At 43.3% G+C, this 21,465-nt stretch overlaps 1 protein-coding gene across 2 annotated transcripts in view; it reads right to left on the bottom strand.

Moving 5' to 3' along the window:
* The window catches only part of Osbpl11 (oxysterol binding protein like 11), a 59,008-nt gene that overhangs the window by 22,989 nt on the left and 14,554 nt on the right, over nucleotides 1-21,465 (bottom strand). Inside the window, exons 3-7 of one of the 2 annotated variants that reach the window (XM_051149816.1) lie at nucleotides 14,134-14,309; nucleotides 12,974-13,053; nucleotides 9,539-9,715; nucleotides 3,701-3,902; nucleotides 1,008-1,153 (exon numbers count right to left, since the gene is read on the bottom strand). In XM_051149816.1, the coding sequence (XP_051005773.1) occupies nucleotides 1,008-1,153; nucleotides 3,701-3,902; nucleotides 9,539-9,715; nucleotides 12,974-13,053; nucleotides 14,134-14,309 (781 nt within the window). The remainder of the gene's footprint in view (nucleotides 1-1,007; nucleotides 1,154-3,700; nucleotides 3,903-9,538; nucleotides 9,716-12,973; nucleotides 13,054-14,133; nucleotides 14,310-21,465) is intronic. The other variant, XM_051149817.1, reaches the window with a different exon arrangement.

Here is a 21,465-nt window from a genome sequence, read left to right as displayed (position 1 = left end):
CTCAAAAAACAAAAACAAAAAACAAAACAAAAAAATCAAAAGTCACAGGAGGGAGATAACAGTTAACACTAGGACTGTTTTTAATAATAATAAAGATAAACTAGATATTTAACAACAGGGACATTAGCTCAGGATCTTATTTTGACTTTCAAACATTAATTATATAGGCCAAACACAAGACAGACAATAGCTTCGATTATCTATGTAAATACGGTAGCCATAAAAATAGCAGACATCAACACAAAAGGCAAAGCAAAGAAAATGAAAACAAGTGAGATTTGCAACAACAGTACATGTTCAGCAGGATACCACAGTGTAGCTCCTGGAAACAGAATGAGCACCACTTCATGTAACTACTGAAGCTGAGGTCAGACGCCACAGAGTAACATCTGTGTTTACTGGTAACTGGTGAAGCTTACAGACTCAATATGATTTTAAGCTTATACATGTAATGGCAATGATTAATAAAACAAATTTAAATTAACAATGGGTGGTAGAGGCACACTCCTTTAATCCCAGCCTTCAGGAGGCAGAGGCAGGCAGATCTTTGAGTTAAGAGACCAGCCTGGTATATTTCAGGACAGCCAGAGCTACACAGAGAAACCCTGTCTCAAACAACAAAAAAACAATCAACAACAAAAACCTCCAGTGTACTGCAAAGCTGGGTAGTGTGGTGGTGCCTGGGAACTGGGGCAGGAAGAGGGCTGTTGATAGTTCAAGGGCAACTAGGGCTACACACTAAGTCCTAGGCCAGCCAGGGATAGAGTGAGACCCTGTCTCGAAAACTCAAACAAACAGCTATCTGTGTCCGGCAAAGGACATGCAAACTAAAAATGGGATATCAATTCTACCCGGAAAATTTATGTTCGAGTTCAATTAAGTAGAACAACATTTAGCAGCTGTAAGAATGTTACCCTTGTGTTCTGTTAACACAACAAACACACACTGCTCCCCCTTTCAAGGATTCCTCATTTCTTCCATCAAAACCAAACTTTCATATACCTTACCCTTGCTAATACTGCAGATTCTGCAACAGCCTGCGCTTCCAGGACTGCCATGGGCTTGCTCGATTCAGTTGCAAAGGGCTGCTCAGCTCCATTTTTATAGTGGTTTGATAAAGGTATTTTTGGTTCCAACCACTCAATTGTCGTCCCTGATGAAGTAAGAGAAAAATTTTGCTGAGACCTGCTCATAATCCAGGAAGCTGAGCAGATCTGGATTTTATTAAACAATTTTGTTTTGGCCCTATGAGACTACAGCAGTTCAGCCTGCACTGAAAGCAGACAGTCACTCAACTCATTAGCATGAGCACCATGATTGGGCATTTCACAACAGGGAACCTGCAACTTGAAATGAGACACTATGTAAAGGAAATCAAGCCTGGCCAGGGCTATCTTGCTCCTTAGACAAGTCTGTGACTCATGAAGTGAGCTCCCAAACAGTCAACTAATCATTGCTATCAATTATATCCCTCTAATAATCAAATTTTTAAAATAGACTTCAGTGGGGAACCATCCCAGGAACCTGAGATGGTAAGACAGCATAATTTGTTTAAATTAGGGATTGCGATTTCCTTAACCAACCAAAGTAACTCTAATTTAAATACCACACCCACCCACCCACCCACACACATATGTATATCCTTTATAAAATCATAAACCCAATATAACTTTAAACTGAAAAACTTTTCTGCTGCATAGAGCTGACCTAGTGAAAGTCGGTAGTCACATTTAGAGACCTGTCATCTTCTCAGCTAATGAGTCAATGGTCTCTTGTTACCCTCAACTAGTTTAACAAAGTAGATTCTATGCCTAATCAATAATGGAAATGTTCCATTTGATTTCAGAGGCTGATCTGGGTTTCACAGAAGCTAGGTTATGGAGAGCAAGAATAAGGGATGCTCAGACTACCTCAGCAGAAACTGAGAACAGGAGGGACATTAACTAAGTCAAATGCCAGACTTCAAAAGAGAAATACATGACAAATTGCCCATCAGGCTAGTGGTTAGTGTCTTGCCTTCCTCAGTGGCACTTGGCACTGGGGCATTAAGATTGGAGGAATGTCCTGGCTAAGGTCATGGGGCCTGTTGTGAACTGTACAGAAATGATAACACTGCCTCTCACTTAAAGTAACTATTTTTAATATCACTATCCATATCTTTTCTAAAATTAAGACCTGTGAACATTAATTAGTGGGCTACTTAGCTAACTAGAAACTATAATAGGACTATATCAAACCAATCAAGTGGCCTCAGCGCCCCTCCAAACCAACACATATCCAACTGAGTCGACCCTATGTCCAGTCACAGCAATACACACTTGTCATCCTAGCACTTAGGAAGCCAGGGCAGGAGTGGCTGGGTCTAGCCTGGGATACATAGTAAATTTACAGTTAGCCCAGGCTAGACAGTGATCTCATACCCATGAACGAATGAAATGAAAACATGATTTTATGAAGTTAAACATTCATCTGAACATAGATTTCATTTTTTGTGCCATCAAAGAATTTGAATTGAAAGGTAAGTGCTTTTTTTAACGTTATATTTTCATTCTGAAGTGACTTTTAAAAATAAATTTCTACATGCCAAATTTGGAAAAGACAGCAACTACAGTGAGAAACAGCAACGGCAGTTAGTTAATTCCTCAACCTACCTATAAACCTATGCTCCAAAAAGTCCAATGTGAGAACAACTTTCACTTTGAAACTTCAACCCTTTGCAATTGATTTCAATTTACTCATACATCTTTTCTTAGTCATTAAGAAAACATCACTAAGATTGTATTATTTAAGCCATACAAAAGTTTCACAACTGTTTTAAATGATAAATACTACTTAATCAAGTATTTATTTAGCATTTAATCTAGTAAGGAGCACCAGTGCTACCTGATAGATTTTTAAAAATTCATAGTGCAGACTAGAAATACACTATTTCATTTCCTATCAAACTCACTAACTAAAATTAACCCACTTCTCTGACATCAGGGTAACTCATCTTATGTTCAAATTAGGGGACCAACCTGAAAAAAAAAAAAAAACAAAAAAAAAAAAACCAAAGCACTCATCTAAGGATGTAATACAACCAGTAAAAATTCCCCTAACAAAAGAATGTAACTTGGAAAATATTCTTGATATTTAGTGAAAAACAAATAATATAATATTAAAGAGTAAATGAGCTGTGGGCAGAGCCGGAAATCAGGACATGCTCCCAACGATTCTAGCCTGAACACCTGAATATAAGAATAGAGAGTGATACCACGAAATTTAGAAGAATTTGAGTTGTAAATTTGCCTTTGGACATGTTGAATTTTAGGCCTCTAAAGGCATATTCAATGATGTTAAACATTAGAGCTAAAGTTATTTTGAGTTTAAAAAAAAAAAAAAAAAAAGGACACAATCAGGAAGTTTACATCACACTAGTGTGCTAAGTAAAAACCAGGCTTTAGAGTGGTAACAGATACAGCCCTTTCCCTTGTTTGTTTGTTTGTTTGTCTTTTGTTTTTGTTTTTGTTTTTCATTTTTCAAGTCAGGGTTTCTCTGTGTGGCCTTGGCTGTCCTGGACTCACTTTGTAGACCAGGCTGGCCTCGAACTCCGCCTGCCTCTGTCTCCGAGTGCTGGGATTACATGTGTGCACCACTGTGCCTGGCTTCTATTTCCATGTTTTAAGGCCAGTGTTGAATCCCCCTTTAATCTCCAACTCACCTGAGGGCAATGCACCCTTCTGGTGTGATGCATGCTGCAACTGGAGAATGTGAAAGCAGTCATTCAAGCAGTTCATAGTTGCCATGGAAGTAGCTTTGAGCATCAAGAGGTCCTGGTCCAAGGAACTAAGAAGGCCAGAAGCAGGAAGGCATTCAATCCGTCTAATTAGGTCTCGTTGTTGTCCTTCAGCATGAGACATCATCTGAGGAAAATGACAGTCCTGTGGGTCTCACTCACGACATGACAGGTAAGGTGTAATGTTTGCTGCTCATTTAAATAATAGCATTTTCTGAAGCATTTTCAGGGTATACTAGGCTTAGAAATTTACCAGAAGTTTGCTAGGCTATTTTCTTGCTTTAAAACATTATTTTATTATTTTATATGTATGGGCACTTTTCCACACGCATAAACATGTTCCACTCACATCAGTGCCCCCAGAGGCCAGAAGAGGGCATCGGATCCCTTGGGACTGGAGCTACCGACAGTTATGAGCCACCATGTGAATGCTGGAGAATGAACCCAGGTCCTTTGGAAGAGCAGTCAGTGCTCATAACCACTCCAGGCCTGGCTAGGATATTTTCAATTAAAGGGCATTTTTAATGGTGCTTATCAATTGAAGATTGTGAACTTTGACAGCTGTACTTTTTCTCAGGAAGCAATAAAACACAAAATGCTTGCCACTTTCTGCTAACAATATTAATTTATCCAAGTCACAGAAAAAACATTCAGAATATTGTCAACAGCAGTGTTGAATTTTTAATTCCACAGTTGAAAGTAATTTCCAGTCTGGCCCTCAGTCACTTTCCTCTGATACTCTAGTCGGGTTTGATTTGAACAGTTGGGAAAGCATGCAAGTTTACCTGCCCCATCCCTCACCTAGCTTCCTAGTCAGGATGCCTTGATTTTGTTGTTGCTGTTGTTAAGCTGGTTTTAGGTTCTTTGTTTTGTTTTGGCTTTTGGTTTTTTTGTTTTTAGAGACAGGGTTTCTCCATGTTAGCCTTGGCTATCCTGGACTCACTTTGTAGACCAGGTTGGCCTTGAACTCACAGAGATCCACCTGCCTTTGCCTCCAGGTGCTGGGATTAAAGGTGCGTGCTACCACGCCTGGCATTAGACTGGTTTTAAAGAAAGTGCTAGATTATAAGTTTTTCAGAAGAAAATATTTTAATTAAGACATTCTTTGATTTGGAGCCTTATCTATGACCACTTCCATCACCACTACTACCTACATGCCCCCCTTGACGGAGTTTCTCTGTGTAACCCTGGCTGTCCTGGAAACTCGTTATGTAGACCAGGTTGGCCTTGACCTCACAGTGATCCTCCTGCCCACACTAGCCAGGTTCCTATTCACTTCTTCTAACAAAGCCAAAGGAATAACAATTAATGAACAACTGAATGTGTGTAGAGGAGAGCATGTATGATACTTTCAAGTGTAAGCACAAGGTCTTCAGATTGCTAGGAACGGAACCCTAGTCTCCTGCAATGCCAACAAATGCTCTAACTACTGAGCCAACACTCAGCCCCTGTTGCCTTTTTGAAAGTTCAGGTTTCTTTCTTTTTAAGCTTCCTCTGTATTATTTGCTGTTTCCTCTTCCTGCGGTTGTGTGTTGGGTGCTATCAGTTTCTGTACCTGGCTTGTGTTTATTTTGTTGTCCCATTGTTTCCCTTCCTGTGCGGTGCTGGAGACTGAGCTCAGCTCCTTGAGCACAGTGAGCATTGCCACCTAAGCTACAGCCTTAACTGAATTGCCCCAACTATGACCTGGTCCTGGCTGACCTCCAGGACAAGCTTTAACATAAAGAACAAGAGAGACAAAAGGCCAGGCCAACAACCTAAATCCAAGTAGGCACATTAAGGGGTGGGGCCTGAAGCTCCACTGCCAGACTGTCACCTCCATAGTGACAGCAAAGAAGAATACAACTGCTGGAGCCACTGCATCTCTACACCACAAGCCAACACCTCAGGACACACTGCCAAGGGGAAGCTGCTTACTAAAGTCCTCACGGCCAGTGAAGAGAAAATCATCCTAACAGGTAATCCCCATCATAGAACACAAGACATACACAAACAGGGCAACACGACACCTCCTAACGCTCATAATTCTCCAGGAGCACATTACAAAAACACAGATGTGGAAGAAATGCCAGACAAAGAATTCAAAAGGACAAATTTTTAAAAGAGCAACAAACTTCAAGAGGATGGAAATTAAGAGGTGAGTAAATCAGGGAACATCACACGAGGTATGAAAGAGCCATTCAATGATGGGGTAGAGATTCTGAAAAAAACCAAACAGCATTCATAAAAATGAGAAGCACAGTGAATAAAGAAAGCTCAGCTGAGACCCTCACCAATAAACTAGATCAAGCGAATGAATATCAAGGCCAATGAATAAACACATTGAAATAGTAAAAAAGAAAAGAAACAAGACAATTTGAATATAATATACAAGATTTCTATGACACCACTAAACGATCAAGCTTACACACAATTGGAATGGATGGAGAAGAGCTCCAGGCTAAAGGCACAGAAAATCTAGTCAGTGGAATAACAGAAGAATAAGACAAGTGCGTGGCCAGGCGTGGTGATGCTAACTTTAATCCTAGCTCTGAGGGAGGCAGAGGCAGTCGGATCTCTGTGAGTTTGAGGCCAGCCTGGTCTACAAAGTGAGTCCAGTACAACCAAGGATACATAGAGTAACACTGTCTCAGAAAACCAAAAAACCCAACCAAACAAAAAGTAAATCCAGGGCCGGGCGTGGTGGCGCATGCCTTTAATCCCAGCACTCGGGAGGCAGAGGTAGGCGGATCACTGTGAGTTCGAGGCCAGCCTGGACTATAAAGTGAGTCCAGGACAGCCAGGGCTACACAGAGAAACCCTGTCTCACAAAATAAAAAACCAAACAACAAACAACAACAACAACAAAAAAAAATGAGTCCAGGACAGCTAGGGCTGTTAAACAGAAAAACACTGTCTTGAAAACCAAAACAAGCAAAACAACAACAAAGGGTAATTGTAATCTCCTACTCTCACCAAGAGAGACCTAGGCAATCAATAAACAAACACAAAGTCCCATCAGCTAAACTACACCATAGAGCAAATGGTCTAAACAGACATCTTGACATGTGTAGAATATTTCATCCAAAAGCTGCAACATATACTACTTTTCATCAGCACATTCACCTTTCCCAAAATAAGTAACACTGTGGGGCTAGAAACACATCAAGAACACACACACATATACACACACACACACACACACACAGTTAAAAAGTAAATAAAAGCCTCTCAACAAAGAGAAGTCCACATAAAAATTCACTGCTGAATGTAACCAGATGCCTTCTGTTTATTTTGAGACACAGTCTTACTGTGTAACTCTGATCAGCTGGGAACTCACTATAAAGATCAGGCTGGCCTTGAACTTACAGAGATCTACCTACTTCTGCTTCTAGAGTGCTAGGTTTAAATGCATGCACTACCAAGCCCAGTGCCAGACTTTTAAAGAAGACTTAAGAGCAGCAGTCCTGAAATTATTCCATTAAAAAGAAAGGGAAGACAGTCCCACCCTCTGAAGCCTGTTGCCCTATCTGGTGGGAACATAGCACAAAAAGAGAAAATAGAGCTGGGACACAGTGGCTCAGTGGTGGAGCATTTGCTTAGTAGGAATAAGCCCTGTGTTTAGCCCTAAAGACTGGGGGATGGATGGTGGAGGTAACATAGGCTAATGGCTCTGAAGGATACAGATGCAAAAAGAAAATAAAAAATGTCAAATTAACATTACTAACACACCAGAAAGATCAAAAGCGATGATAAAGATCGTTTCAGCCCATGAATAAAACAAATTCAACACATATAATTCAATAAATGCAATGTAGCTCATGAATTGAATCAAATCTAAAAAACACATCATCATCATCATCATCATCTCAATAGACACAGAAAACAAATACAATTCAATCCTTTGTGAGAAAGGGCCCTGCTAAGTTAGGTAGAGAGGATCTTACCTCAACATGTAAAGGCTATATACAACAAAGCCATAACCAACACCATATTAAATGGGGGGTGGGGGGATGGACATGACAGAAATTATTTCTGCTAACGTCAGGAACAAGGTAGGTGTGTCCACCCTTACTACTCTTATTTAGTCTAACTGTTGAAATTACAGCCAAAGCAATAAGGCAAGGGGAAATCAAATTGTTCCTTTTGCTCATGATATGTGCAAGAATACTTAAGAGAATCTTGGGGGCTGGAGAGATGGCTCAGCAGTTACTGTCTACTCTTCCAAAGATCCTCAGTTCAATTCCCAGCAACCACAGCTCACATCTTGTGCACTCTTCTGGCCTGAAGGCACACATGCAGGCAGCATGCTGGATAAATAATATAAATAAATCTTAAAACAAACAGAAAAGCCTAACACCACCACCACCAAAGGATTCTTAGAACTGAAAAAGGGCTGGAGATGTAGCTCAGTGGTAGAGTGTCAACCATACAAGAGATCTGGGTTCATTCTCCAGCAGTGCAAAACAAAACAAAGTGTAGGTAGGGTGGGGTGAACCTGTAACACCAATACTTGGGAGAGGAGGGCAGAAGAAAGACAGAAGCTTAAAAATCAGCCTGGTATATACTGCAAGACTCTAGCTCAATAATAATGACAATAACGATGATAATGATGACAGAGGAGAGTGGAGAGATGCCTCAGTGGTTAAGAACACTTCTTCATCTTCCAAAGGACCTAGGTTTGGCTCCCAGCACCCAAAACAGGCAACCCCTAACTACCTGTGAATATGACAACATTTCCTGGTAGAAACTTAAAAACAGCTAAAGAAATGGCTTGGCAGTTAAAAGCACTCTCTCGCCCTTAGAGAAGACCTGGGTTTGGTTCCCAGCATTTGCAGCATTTGCAGAGGCATTGCCACACCCCACTTCCCAGCCACCCAGAAGAAACTCTGCGAAACTCAGCTTAGCAAGCGATACTTGAAATAGTTACAACCCAACACACTGCACCCTTTGTTAACTAGAGTAGAGAGAGGAACCCTGAGATCAGGCTACATCAGGACTGGCTCTGCTTCTGTGTGTGATACAGGGTTAACGCGTCGGCCGGTCTGTCTGTCTGGTCCTGCAGCACGTGCTCAGGCCCCGTGCACACTTTGTCGTCTTCTCTACCGCTAGGCTCACGCCGTCGGCCCCACACACGACATTTAAAGGGTCTCTAGGTGAGGCCACTGTCCTCCCCACTAGGTCTCTAGGTGAGGCCACTGTCCTCCCCACTAGGTGTCACGGCTCCTCTCACTGTTTCGGAGACAGGATCTCTCCTACCTTGGCATTCCAAGTGCTAAGATTATACACATGGTCCACAGATTAATGAGTCTTTTGATCAGAAATTTTACAATGAGGGAACCTATAGTTTTACTTGAAAATAAGAAGGCAGACATAGATTTTTTTGGGGGAAAAAACCTAAAATGATACAGATTTTCTAAAAATGATGGTATCTCAGCACACAGTGAGACATGAAGAATTCAGAACATCTATCAATTTTTTTTGGGGGGGGCGGTTTCGAGACAGGGTTTCTCTGTGTAGCCTTGGCCATCCTGGACTCACTTTGTAGACCAGGCTGGCCTCAAACTCACAGCGATCCACCTGCCTCTGCCTCCCGAGTGCTGGGATTAAAGGCGTGCGCCACCACGCCCGGCTACATCTATCAATCTTATTATCTCTATCACTTATCCCAGGAGAATGGATGGGAAACCCTGAAGGGCCCCAAAACACAAACAGAACTTACATCACTGTGAGAGACCCAGGCACACTGTCGTTCTGTGTACCTGGCCTTCAAGCCATACTTACTTCTCTGACTTCCACAAGATGGTCTGGATGCAAGTGAGCTCTTTTGTTCACTGACTGCAGTTTGGAATGTCCAACATTAAAAAAAGAAATGGCATTCTGGCTTGGTCTCCTCTGGGATATGGGAGAATTACCACTAGATGCAAGCGAGAAGCTCCGAGACTTCAAGGGAGGATTATTCTGTCAGAAAAAGAAAACAATTTCTCTTGTGCTTTTTAAAATTTTGGCTCCCTTGCCATCAAATCACCATATATTTCAGGCTTTATCCATGTGTAATTTTGATAATATATTAACACCAGATATGACTTAGGCAAACTTCTGAAGATTTTATGCTATTCAAAAATTAGAAAAATTGAAATTTCCAGTTTGTCATTCTCAAAGAACTTTTATACATTTTTTGGAAAGTCTGTTAGAAGACTAAAATTTTTCTGATTTCCTATTTTCAACACTGCAGCACAAAGACAGCACAGTAAGGAATATATGTGTTCTATATACATACAGAGTCCGTTCCTAAAGAAACATTCAGGTATCCTTTGGAACATTTTAGTACTTTCTGGTCACTGTCACTGACTAGCAGTTTGCACCATGAGTAAAGACTAAGTGTCAGACCTAAATACGATGTTTGGTTTGCATTAGTTTGAGAAAGGGTCTTGCTCAGGCTAACATCAAACTCACAACCCTGCCTTAGCCTCCAAAATACTATTATTAAAGGTCTATTGTGTCTGTAACTAAATCACAATTTTTAAAAAATAGTGGGAAAAAAGCTAGGAAGAAAAAATAGAAAATAAAATATGATGAAATTTTGTACAGATACAAAAATCCTTTAAACGGGCTCTACTTAAGGATCATTTTTTAGACATCCCCAGATTTCAACAACTCAGACCCTCCTACTCAACCTTAAAACAAAGCAAAACTAAAAACACTCTGAAGAGCCAAGCATCATAAACAAACAGAACACTTCCAAAAAAGAGACATAAATTACTGGGCCAGTGAGATGACTCAGTGAAGAGACGCAGGTGCTGCAAACCTGATGTGAATTCAACCCCTGGAAGCCACACTGAAGGAGAAAACCTACTCCTGAAAGTGCCCTCTTTCTTCCGTGTGCACCGTGGGTGGGGTGCACATGTACACACACGGATGATCAAGAATTTTTTAAAAAGATACACACGTTATTAGCCAGCAAGCACAGGAAAAGGCATTCAACACGATCAGTTATTTGAGAGACAGAATGGATCATGAGTCCACTGAGAGCACAGACAAATTAGGGGCCAGGGTGGCTCGGCCCCTTAAGCATGAAGCATCGAGTGCAGAAGCCAGTGCCCACATGCAAAGCTTGGCATGAAGCTGAGGGGCTCCAATCCCAGCACGTGGGAGAGAAGACAGAGGCGGGCCTGAGAGCTCAGTGGCCTGCCAGATAAGCCAAGTACATGAGCTTCAGGGTCAGTTCAAGATGCTATCTCAAAAAGTCAACTAAGGAGACAGACACTCAGTGTTGGCCTATGGCCTCCACATGCACACACACACACATACACATGAACTACCATACGACCCAGAAATTCCAGGCCTACATACATACATACTTTCAAGAAATGAAAAGAATGGCTGGCAAGATGGCTCAGTTGGTAAAGTGCTAGCCATAAGCACAGGAGGACCTGAATTTGATCCCCAGGACTCTTATTAAATAGGCAGCATAGTACTGTATTCCCCAGCAATACCAAGCTGGGGAAGTGGGCGCAGTTGGATTCCTGTGGCTCATTGGTTAAAGCAGTGAGCTCCAGGTTCACTGAGACCTGTTTCAAAAAAAAGGAAAAAACGGTGGAGAGTGATTGAAAAAAGATACTTGATTTTTAACTTGGGCCTCCACCTATATGCACATACGCCTAAAATAATATGTTTATAAAAAATAGTATGTTTATCCAAAAACGCAAACCCTAATGTTTATAGTTCACACCCTTCATCGCATCTATAAAGTGACGTATTATGTGAGGTAACAGCGCTCACACCTGTAATCCCATCACTTAGAAGGCTGAGGCAAGAAGACAGGAAAATGGCTGTCAGTTAAGCATTTGCTGTCCAAGAATGAGGACTAGAATTCACATTCCTGCACCTATAGAAGACCGCTGGGCTTGGTAGAGCACTCTGTAACCTCAGTGTTGGAAAACAGAAGGCAAGTAGGGCCCTGGAGCTTACTGGCTTGCTAGCCTACCCAAACCAGCAAGCTGTCCCAGGATTAAAAACAAAAAAACAAAAAACAAACAGGATTGAGGAAGATAAACATGTAGAGACAACACACACACACACACACACACACACACACACACACACACACACACACCCCCCACCCCCCACCCCCACACACAGGCTGAGACCCAGTGTCCTATGAATCCAATGAGGCAGAACATGCTTATAATCTAATACGTGAAGACAGGCAGGAAAAGTAGAAGTTAGGGCCACTTTCATCTACATTGTGAGGGTAACGTGAGATACTTGAGAACCTATTTCAAAAGAAAAAAAAGTTGAAGCATGTGGATTGCCAAGAGTTAAGGTTTAAGGCCAACCTGGGCTATACAGCAAGTTCTAGGCCAGTCTGAATTAGAGTGAGACTCTATCTCCAAAAATAAACTGAAGAAAGTATATGAGGAAAAAGGAGACCAGCTAGGCTGGCGTGCAGGCCCTCATCTACAACGCCTGCACTTGGAAAGTGGAGGCGAACAGGCCGTTTTCAAGGCCAGTCAGCAGCAGGCGCAGCAGCGAGGGGCTGGGGAGACCGCCTGTCACGTGGAAGTGTAACGAGCCCTGAGGAGGGAAAGCTGACACAATAAACCACGTTTACGAGTCCATGCAAACAAGAGCATAGGCTGACTGCCAGCTCAGTGCTTGGGAAGGAGAGGACAAAGTGGCTGTTAACAGCAGGTGTGGTGGCGCACGCCTTGGATGCCAGCACTCAAGGAGGCAGAGGCAGGCAAATTGCTGTGAGTTTGAGGCCAGCCCGATCTACAAAGCTGAGTCTCAAAATACAAAAACAAACAAAAAGAAGTGCTGTTAACTGCGTGGGTTGCCTACAGGCTGATAGAAATGTTCTGTAGTTACATGGTTGCCACGGTTGCACAATTGTATAACTACACTAACAGCATGGGATTATACTCTTTAAAGAAACAACTTTATAATGTGTGAGTGGTACCTCGAATACACTTTTTAAACATTCACTTATTTTGTATGTATATGCATGTGAATATCATCAGAGCATATGTGTGAAAATGAGAGGACAATTCTCAAGAGCCAGTTCTCTGTCAACCATGTGGCCCCAGGGCTCCAACTGAGGTCATCAAGCTTGGTGGCAATCACCCCACTCTCACTGGCCCAGTTATCTAAATCTACAAGTATAAAGCCCACATTTCCCCCACTCTGTGTATTGATACTGGGTACAAACCCACATACCTTTCCAATAGCTTCCGTGTGGTGCTGCGTACAGATCTGCAGTCTGCTAACCCAATGCTGCCGCTCTTTAGCATCTGTGGCTGATAAAAAAGAATATATGCGTTATTTATGGTTATACTTACTTGGGCAACAAAATTATTCGTCCATAGCACAAAACATGGATGAGTAAAAACAAAGGCTAGTTCTACTTTCCTTACAGAAAATGCCACTGACAAGAAAGACTAAAGTGCTGCCGTTGCTGGGAGTGGACTCCCCTGAGGAGGACAGAGCACAGGGAGCCAGGGAAGGCACAACAGGCCATGTGCGCTTCATGGTGACATGTCCTTAGTAACTTGTTTGTTCGTCTGTCTTTCTGTGCAGCCCTGGCCGTCCTGGAACTAGCTCTGTAGGCCAGGCTGGCCTTGAACTCAAGAGATCCACTGCCTTGCCTCCCAAGTGCAGAGATTAAAGCTGTGCGACACCACTGCCATATTATGCCCTTATCAGCCTTTCAGGCCTTTAGCAGATTGGTCAATTAGGATAGCCACTGTAGTTTATTAAGTAAAAAAAACCACACATGTCTTCATAAATTAAATTTATCTAGACAAGAGGTTCTAAGGCAGCATGGCAGCATAAGCCTGCAAGCATAGCTCTCAGAAGAATAGGACAAGCATTTGAAGCCAGCCTGGGCTACACAACAAGACCTATCTAAAAAAGCCCAAGCAAGTATATGGTTATATCATCCTGGACACTCTTGATTTTATAAAAAACCAAAATAAAAACCCAAACCAAACATGGTAAATTATACTTTATCTAAATTAACATGGATATTTTAACAAATTCCAACTACAGTTATTGCTAAAGGATGTCAGAAGGACAATGGGCAAGAAAAGAAAAATTCCCTCGGCAGACATAGAACAGTATTACTTAGATGACTAGGTTTTACAGCTATCTGTAATCAGAGTTTCATCTACAAAATAAATCGTCTTTATAAGGGCCAATACTAGACAAGACTCATTCACTGGCCAGCCCGAAACAGACCTCATACTCCCTCAGAGCAGCTCAAAGACTGCCGTGCAGTGTGTCAGCAGTGACAGTGAGTGGCACCTGTGCAGGGCTTGACAGCAGCTAGAGCAGAGTGGCTGCTGCAGAGGGGACCCCAGGGCCAGGTCTCAGCCTACCTCTGAGTTTATACTGCTCCCCGCTGGCCGCATTCACTGTGAAGGTGTGCGAGTCCTCATCGCTGGGAGAGATCACAGCGCCCGCAAGCTGCAATGTACCTCTGGGTTTCTGATTTCTAGACTGTTCATTTACAAAGTACTCCAACAGCCCAGCTTCATTGTTTAAAACAAAGAACCTGCAATGATGTTAACAAAGTTGTGATTTTCAAACATTTGCCCTAGCCAAACTAAAGCAATGCAAACTTCAAACAAAAACTACAGTGGTTTTTACTGAAAAAACAAACAACAAACCAAAAAAACTAAAACCAAACCAAAAACTATTTTAAAATTGAACACATTTAATACAAGGTACAAAAAAAAAAAAGTACAAGCTATAGAGCACAGGGGAAGCATTTATTTATCTTAAATAACTGCTGTAGCTCTGGAGACCACATCCAGGGCTCCACCCACAGTCAGCTCTAGCCCGGAAGTGCCTCTCAGGGAAGAACACAGGAAGAACAAGGCACAGCCGCTCCTTTAGAGGGAGACCCTTCTCTGACACACTGCAGACAAGGGCAGTGAGCACTGTTAGAGCAAGATATGAACTCTGGGCTGGTGTGATGCCAAGTAGGAAAAGAACATGGGTGTTGTAGGTAGAGATGGCCCTGTGGGAGGAGCACATGCTGCTCTTTTGGGTGACTTGAGTTTGGTTCTCAATACCAATGCTGGGTGGCTTAAAATGACCTAGAACTCTAGGGGGATCCAATGCCCTTTCATGGTATCTACAGGCATCTATACACACACATACACATAAAGGAATACTATGTCTTTAAAAATAACCCTCAGTAATCAATATGAAAATTTTAAAGAGAAGAACATGATCTAAGATATAACCAGTGAAATATGCAGTGGGAATAATGACAGAGCAGAGAGATGTTGTGACTGTACTTTAAACTGTCACAAGTGACCTGCCTGTTTAAAAATGAAAAGACTGCAACTGGAGACAGAAACTCGGGGAACTTGAGACTAAATGATGAAATACTGATACACCTTGGCAAAGAATCTGATGGAACACCAGTGGACTTTGGAAAAGAATTTGATGTTCTGATTCACTTATACACTAGCTAGTTCAGGATGTACAATTCAGACCCCAATTTAAGAGGCAAAACAAATCTTTTCTTTAATGGCTATTAAAATGTTTGAATTTCTCATTATTTATGCTTTGGTTTGCAGAGGGTTTTGTGGCATTCCTTGCAAGAGCCAAGTTCATAGCAAAACCTGGTTTCCAACGTGAGCCAGTTCAAGAGGCAGGAAGATATTCACTGTCTCAAGTGACACAGAAACGATCGTATCAGAGGCAGAGAGAATGGAATTAGCCTCATGTTCAGGAAAAGAAAAGGAGCTAGTGGGAAAAAAATGAAAGGTTAAATCTGCCCAAGAGCTATAGAAAACTCACCACTGTTCTCCTAAGGTTTTCTGTTGTTGTTCTGAGATGAGGTCTCTCTACATAGTCCTAATGTAGATCAGGCTGGTTTTGAGCAGACAGAGATCTGCCTGCCTTTGACTCCGAGTGCTGGGATTAAAGGTGTGCCCCACCACACAGAGCTTTCACCTAAGTTTTTTAACATGCTTTTGAGTTTGGAAAAATGTGTTCCCATATTTTGATAGAAATTTAATTTTAATAGTTTTGCAGCTTCTTGTTTCTTTGGTTTTGTTGTTGCTGTTCGTTTTTCTGTGACAGGGTCTCATATACCGTAGGCTAGCCCCAAACTCTCTATGTGGTCAAAGATGATTGCAAATTCTGATCCCCTTGCCTTCAGAGCACTAGGCTTCCCAAGTGTACCACACAGCGTGGTATGGCTGAGCCTCGGGCACATGCACACTAGGCGAGCACTCCACGGACTGAGTTCCAACCACAGTCACATTTTTGTAATTTTAAAACTCATATTTCATTATTGGTAGAATTGAGCTAAAGATCATTTCATGTATTTGTTGAACATTATAAGCTGCCAATCACATCTTTGCTCATTTTTAAGTTAATTTTCAAAGAGTTAAAGAGATTATTTGAATTAACCTAAAGCAGTCATTGACATGATCTTAAGTTTGCAACCCCGTCTTTATGACTCTTCCATTCAAAAGAAAGGGAAGCTGCCTTTGCCACACTCATGCTGCCCAGGCCAACCAGTGAGACTCTGAAGAAAGAATGTGTGACAGGGAGGCTCTGGGGAGAGGTGGAACTAGAGTCAACAGGACAGTGACAGGTGTGAGAGAGGGCTGAGGTCAACAGTGGAACATGTCATTGCCCAGGGCTTTGTGCAGCAGCCCGGAGCCTACACAGAAGTAAACTCGGTCCTTAGCCCCTGAACATTCCACCCTGGCTCCGGGCAATGATGGAGGCTCAAGATGAGAAATAGTTCACTTTCTGGACTAGACCTTTTTGAAGGACCACTATGGTCCATGATGTCACAGAGGGTTATGTGTAAGTCAGTGGTCCTGAAAAGGACAGGGTCCAAGTTGATGTCCGAGGCCCGTGTTGCCACCTAACACCATTCAGATACCCACCGTCTGAGGCCACGCCAATATCAGTGGGCTGCCCTGCCACTGGGGGTCATACCCATCTGAGTGGCCTACATGCCACCTGAGGTCGTGGTGATGTGTGGATCCATGCTGCAGCTGAGGGCCATGTCTGGGTCCAAGGCCCTAGTGCAGCAGAGTCTGTGTTGTTATCTGTGGCCTGTGTTGCCAACAAAGGCCAACCAAATGACCTGGCTTGTGCTGCCACCTGAAACCACGGTGATGCCTTTGGGATGTGCTGCTGCCAGGAGTAGGAGCATACTGATTTGAGGGGCCTATGCTGACAGCTGAGGCCATGGTGATACCTATTGCTGCCATCAAGGCCCATGTCTGAATCTGTGGTCCTACTAAGGCTGGGGTCTGTGTTGACAATCAAGGCCCATGTTACCACTGAAGGCCAGGCCGGATGTCTGTGGTCGGTGCTACAGCCCAAGGCTATGTTGATATGAGTGGCCTGCACTGCCACCACAGACCAGGTATGATGTCTGTGGTCAGGGCTGCCCCTGAGGGCCTTGTCTGGGTCCATGGTCCTACTGCAGCCAAGGGCCATACTTGTGGTGAGAGCTGTCACCAGAAACTATGTGCAAGCCCATGGTCTGTGTTCCCGCTGACTGTGAAGAGCAAGTAAGCTACCGTGGTAGTGATGCCAATGACTGCAGGTACACAGCTGAGAACGAGGGACACGGGAGGCTTCTCTGCAACCCCTACCTCCTCACTCCACCCCCAAAAGTAACAGCCTAAACAGGAAGCCATTGAGGAGAACTCTTTAAAAATTGTGATAAGGAAGCTGAGGTGTAGCTCTCCACAATCGATGGCTTCCAGTGGGGGTGCAGGAAGGAAAGGACTCAGTTCTATTTAAGAGGCAGGCCACTCAGAATCTGACCACGCTCCAGTCAGTATATAGAAAACACAAACTGGACTTGGCTTTTTGTTCTGAAGTTTTGTTGTTGTTGTTTTGTTAGGTATGTCACAAAAAAGTGGGGAGACAGTCATGGAAGGACCGGGAACTGAGTGTGATTGGAGATATGTGAAATTTCCAAAGAATCAGTAAAAATATTATGTTGAATAATTAAAAAAGAAAAATCATCTGCCAGGCACCTGTAATCCCAGCACTTGGGAGGCAGAGGCAGGCAGATCTTGAGTTCAAGGCAGCCTGGCCTACAAAGTGAGTCCATAACAGGGAAGGCTACACAGAGAGACCCTGTGACAAACACCACCACCCAGGCCAGGAGCGGTGGCCCCACCATAACCCTAGCATTTAGAAGGCTGAGGAAAGATCTTAAGTTTAGGGCCAGACCAACAACTTGCTGAGACACTACCTCAAAATCAACAATACCCAAAGGCTAGGGATACAGCTCTGTTGCAGAGCGTCCTTAGCACACGCAAGGCCCCTGGTTAAAGCCCCAGTACCAGAAGGAAAAAAGAAGTGTGTAGATGACAGCGAGGACCCACACGGTGAGTGGGTGGGTGGGTGGGAGAGCTGCCTCCCTCAAAAGGCACTAGCCTCGTGATGTAGGCATGCTTAGTGTTGGCCTACACAGTAAACCAGAAGGATGTGAGTAGCTGCTGGGTGCCTGAAAACGTAACAGGCAGCACAAACCTCCACAACAGAAACTTCACCTTTTTCATTAAAAGGAAATAAACACTGCAAGGTTGTTGTGGCTTTTCTGTGTTTGTTTTTGCAATTGCAAGGTGACAAAGACTGCTGGTTTGGAGAAATAGCTAACCTTCGGGCTTCAGGGCTGCCCACAACCTAAGCATCATCAAATACAACTGTATTCTAACAAAAATAAACATCAGTGATGGTTTTGAACAGAAACCAACTACATGCTTTGTTCTAAGCCTGAGAGGCTTTCAGGGTCAGCACGCACAGACTCCTAAGCCATCCTAGCACCTTCAAGGACTAGAGTCAAAACTGGAAGAGGAGGAGTCAGGAGAACCTTGTTTTATACTTTTCTATGGCACCTATTCCAGAGGAAGCCACTCTTTGGCAGTGAGGCAAAGAGCACAGCCAGGGTCCTCCTCACTGGTCTCAAACTCCCTCATAGCTACGGACAGTTCTGAACACCTGCTCCTCCACCCTGAGTGGGGCAACTACAGACACAGCATCACCGTGCCAACCTCAAGTAACTAACTGTATGTGTACCCTTGCAGGCTAGAGACAACCTGGGTGTCCTTTCTCAGGAATGCTATCTAGCGTGTTTCTAAGACAGGGTTTCACAATGGGCTGGAATTCCTCGTTTTGGATGGCTGGCCAGGCTGCCCAGTGATGCTATCACAAGTGTGCACCACCATGCCTGGTTCAAGCTCAGGTTCTCAAGCTTGTGTGGCAGGTGAGTTACCAACTGAGCCGTCTACTTTTAAAGAACACACATTTATTTACTTAGGGTGTCCACAAGTGCGCCATAATGCTCTTGTAGAGGTCAGAGGATAGCTGGCAGGAATCTTCTCCTTCTGCCATGTAAGCACAACAGACAAAAGCACCTCCCCCTGAGCCATCCTGCTGGCCTGCCACCTGAGCAATCTTACCAGTGTGCAAGCAATTCATGGCAAGTGTCTCCAACCTGCTCAAAGCTGCATTACTCAAAACAGAAACGACTTGGAGGGAAGGGAAGCGCCTTGAATAGATGGCACAGGCACAAGCTTTTGTCCCTTAAGCTTCTTTTTGCAGTGCATGGAAACCATAGCTTAGCAAGCCACAGAGACGGACCCCCTAAGTCTGGCTCCCCAACAGCTTCTTAAACTCTCTGTTCCCAAATCATCCTTTAATCTATCCATCCCATACTGAGGAGCTGGGGTGTTTATGCAGTGCCTCAGGACCTCCAACACAGCTGTCAGAAATGGAACATAAAGGTGTTTTTGTTTGTTCTCTTTTTAAAATGTTTTTGTCTTTATTTATATGATTTATGTGTACGTGTATGGTAGGAGGGTGGGAATGCTCTGGACTTGCTTTGTGGACCATGCTGGCCTTGAACTCACAGTGATCCACCTGCTCTGATTAAAGGCGTGTGCCACCATGCCCAGCTTGCCATGGCCTCTTTAAAAAAAAAAAAAAACCAAAAACTATTTTTTCCATGAGTGTTTTGCTAGCTTTTTGTTTGGTTGGTAGGGGTTTTTTTAATTTTTTAATTTTTATTTTTTGTTGTTGTTGTTTTGGGTTTCTTTTTCTGTTTTTCGAGACAGGGTTTTTCTGTGTAACAGCATTGGCTGTCCTAGAACTCACTTTGTAGACCAGACTGGCCTCTAACTCAGAGATCTACCTGCCTCTGCCTCCCCAGTACTGAGATTAAAGGTGTGAGCTACCACACCTGGCCTGTTTCTGCTATTCTTTAAAGTGTCTGAAAAACATTCTTTCAAAAAGAAAGAAATTCTTTTGTGTACTACTCCTGGTTTGTGTTGTTTTCATGTAGGAAGAAAAATACAACTAGTGTTGTCCCATCATGGTTAGAAGCAGGATCTCCAAATGCATGTGAATTAGAATGCAGCATGCTACATAGCTTTGTGAAAATAATCTGTCTGGAAAAACAGACCTTAGAATCAAAATGACTTGCTTATGAATTTCAGTTTATTACTTTAAAGAATGATTAAGGGCTGGGGAGAGGGTTCAGTGGGCAAGTGCATGGGCTGCAAGCATGAGGACCTGAGTCCACATCCACAGCACCACATAAAGTGTGGCCTGGCGGTTCATGCCTGTGACTCCAGCACTGAGAGGTGGAGGCAGGGAGACCCCGAGAGGTGAGGTGTAGAGAGGTTGGAATCTTGTGCACAAACGTTTGCTGGTCAGAATATACGGGTACCATGGGCACAAGGGCACATGTCTGGAGTCCTAGCTGCTCCAGACACGAAGACCAGAAGAATCAGCAGAGCTCAAGAGCTTGGACTCAGCCTGGGCCACGTAGAAACAGCTCGTTTATTTTATTTTAATGTGGTCTTTTGAGACTGGGTCTCTTTATGAGCCTGGCTGTCCTGGAACTTGCTATGTAGACTAGACAGGCCTCAACCTCACAGAGATCTGCCTTCTTCTTCCTCCAAAGTGCTGGGATTAAAGTTGTGTGCCACCATGCCTAGCAGCAGCTCTTTTCTTTTAAAAACACACACTGTGCTGTACCATCCATTAGTTCTATGTCTTGACACAGACTTTAGCAGATATTGTCTCAACTTTCACAGCAGCCTTATTTATAATTGCCAAAGGAAGACACACCCCAAATGTCCATCAGTAGATGCACGGATAAACAAAGATTTTATCCTGGAATATTATTGGCCTTTAAATAATGGTGTGGACCAAGGAAATGGCTTTTCGGGTGAAGGCACTTCTGCCAGGAAAATAAATCCCAGTAACTGCATCATGGAAAGTGAGAAGTGATTCTTCCAAGAGTTCCTCTGACTGCTACACACATAGTTTGGAACACACACACACACACACACACACACACACAGAGCACATTCTCCACAGTTGTGTGGAGAGTGGGGACTGACTCTGACATGAACTCTGGTGGCCCCAATGGTGTGGTGGCACTCAGAAGAAGGGAAGCAGGCTACCAAGATGAGACCTGATAGGCTGTGATCATATGGTAAGGGAGGAGGCCCCCTTTTATCACAGAGCTAGGGGAATAGGGTGAAAAAGGGAGGGAGGGGGGAATGGGAAGATACAAGTGATAGGATGCGATGTAGTCTGAATAAATTATTTTTAAAAATAAATAAATAAAATTTACAAAAAGAAAAGGAAGGAAGAAAGAAACAGAAGGGGGATGGGCTGAGGCTGGGGGCACACAATGGTAA

This window comes from Acomys russatus, chromosome 8 (genome assembly GCF_903995435.1).
Source record: "Acomys russatus chromosome 8, mAcoRus1.1, whole genome shotgun sequence".
Classification (NCBI taxonomy): domain Eukaryota; kingdom Metazoa; phylum Chordata; class Mammalia; order Rodentia; family Muridae; genus Acomys; species Acomys russatus.
Note: the sequence above shows the minus strand (reverse complement) of the source record. Positions and strands in the feature narration are given on the sequence as shown.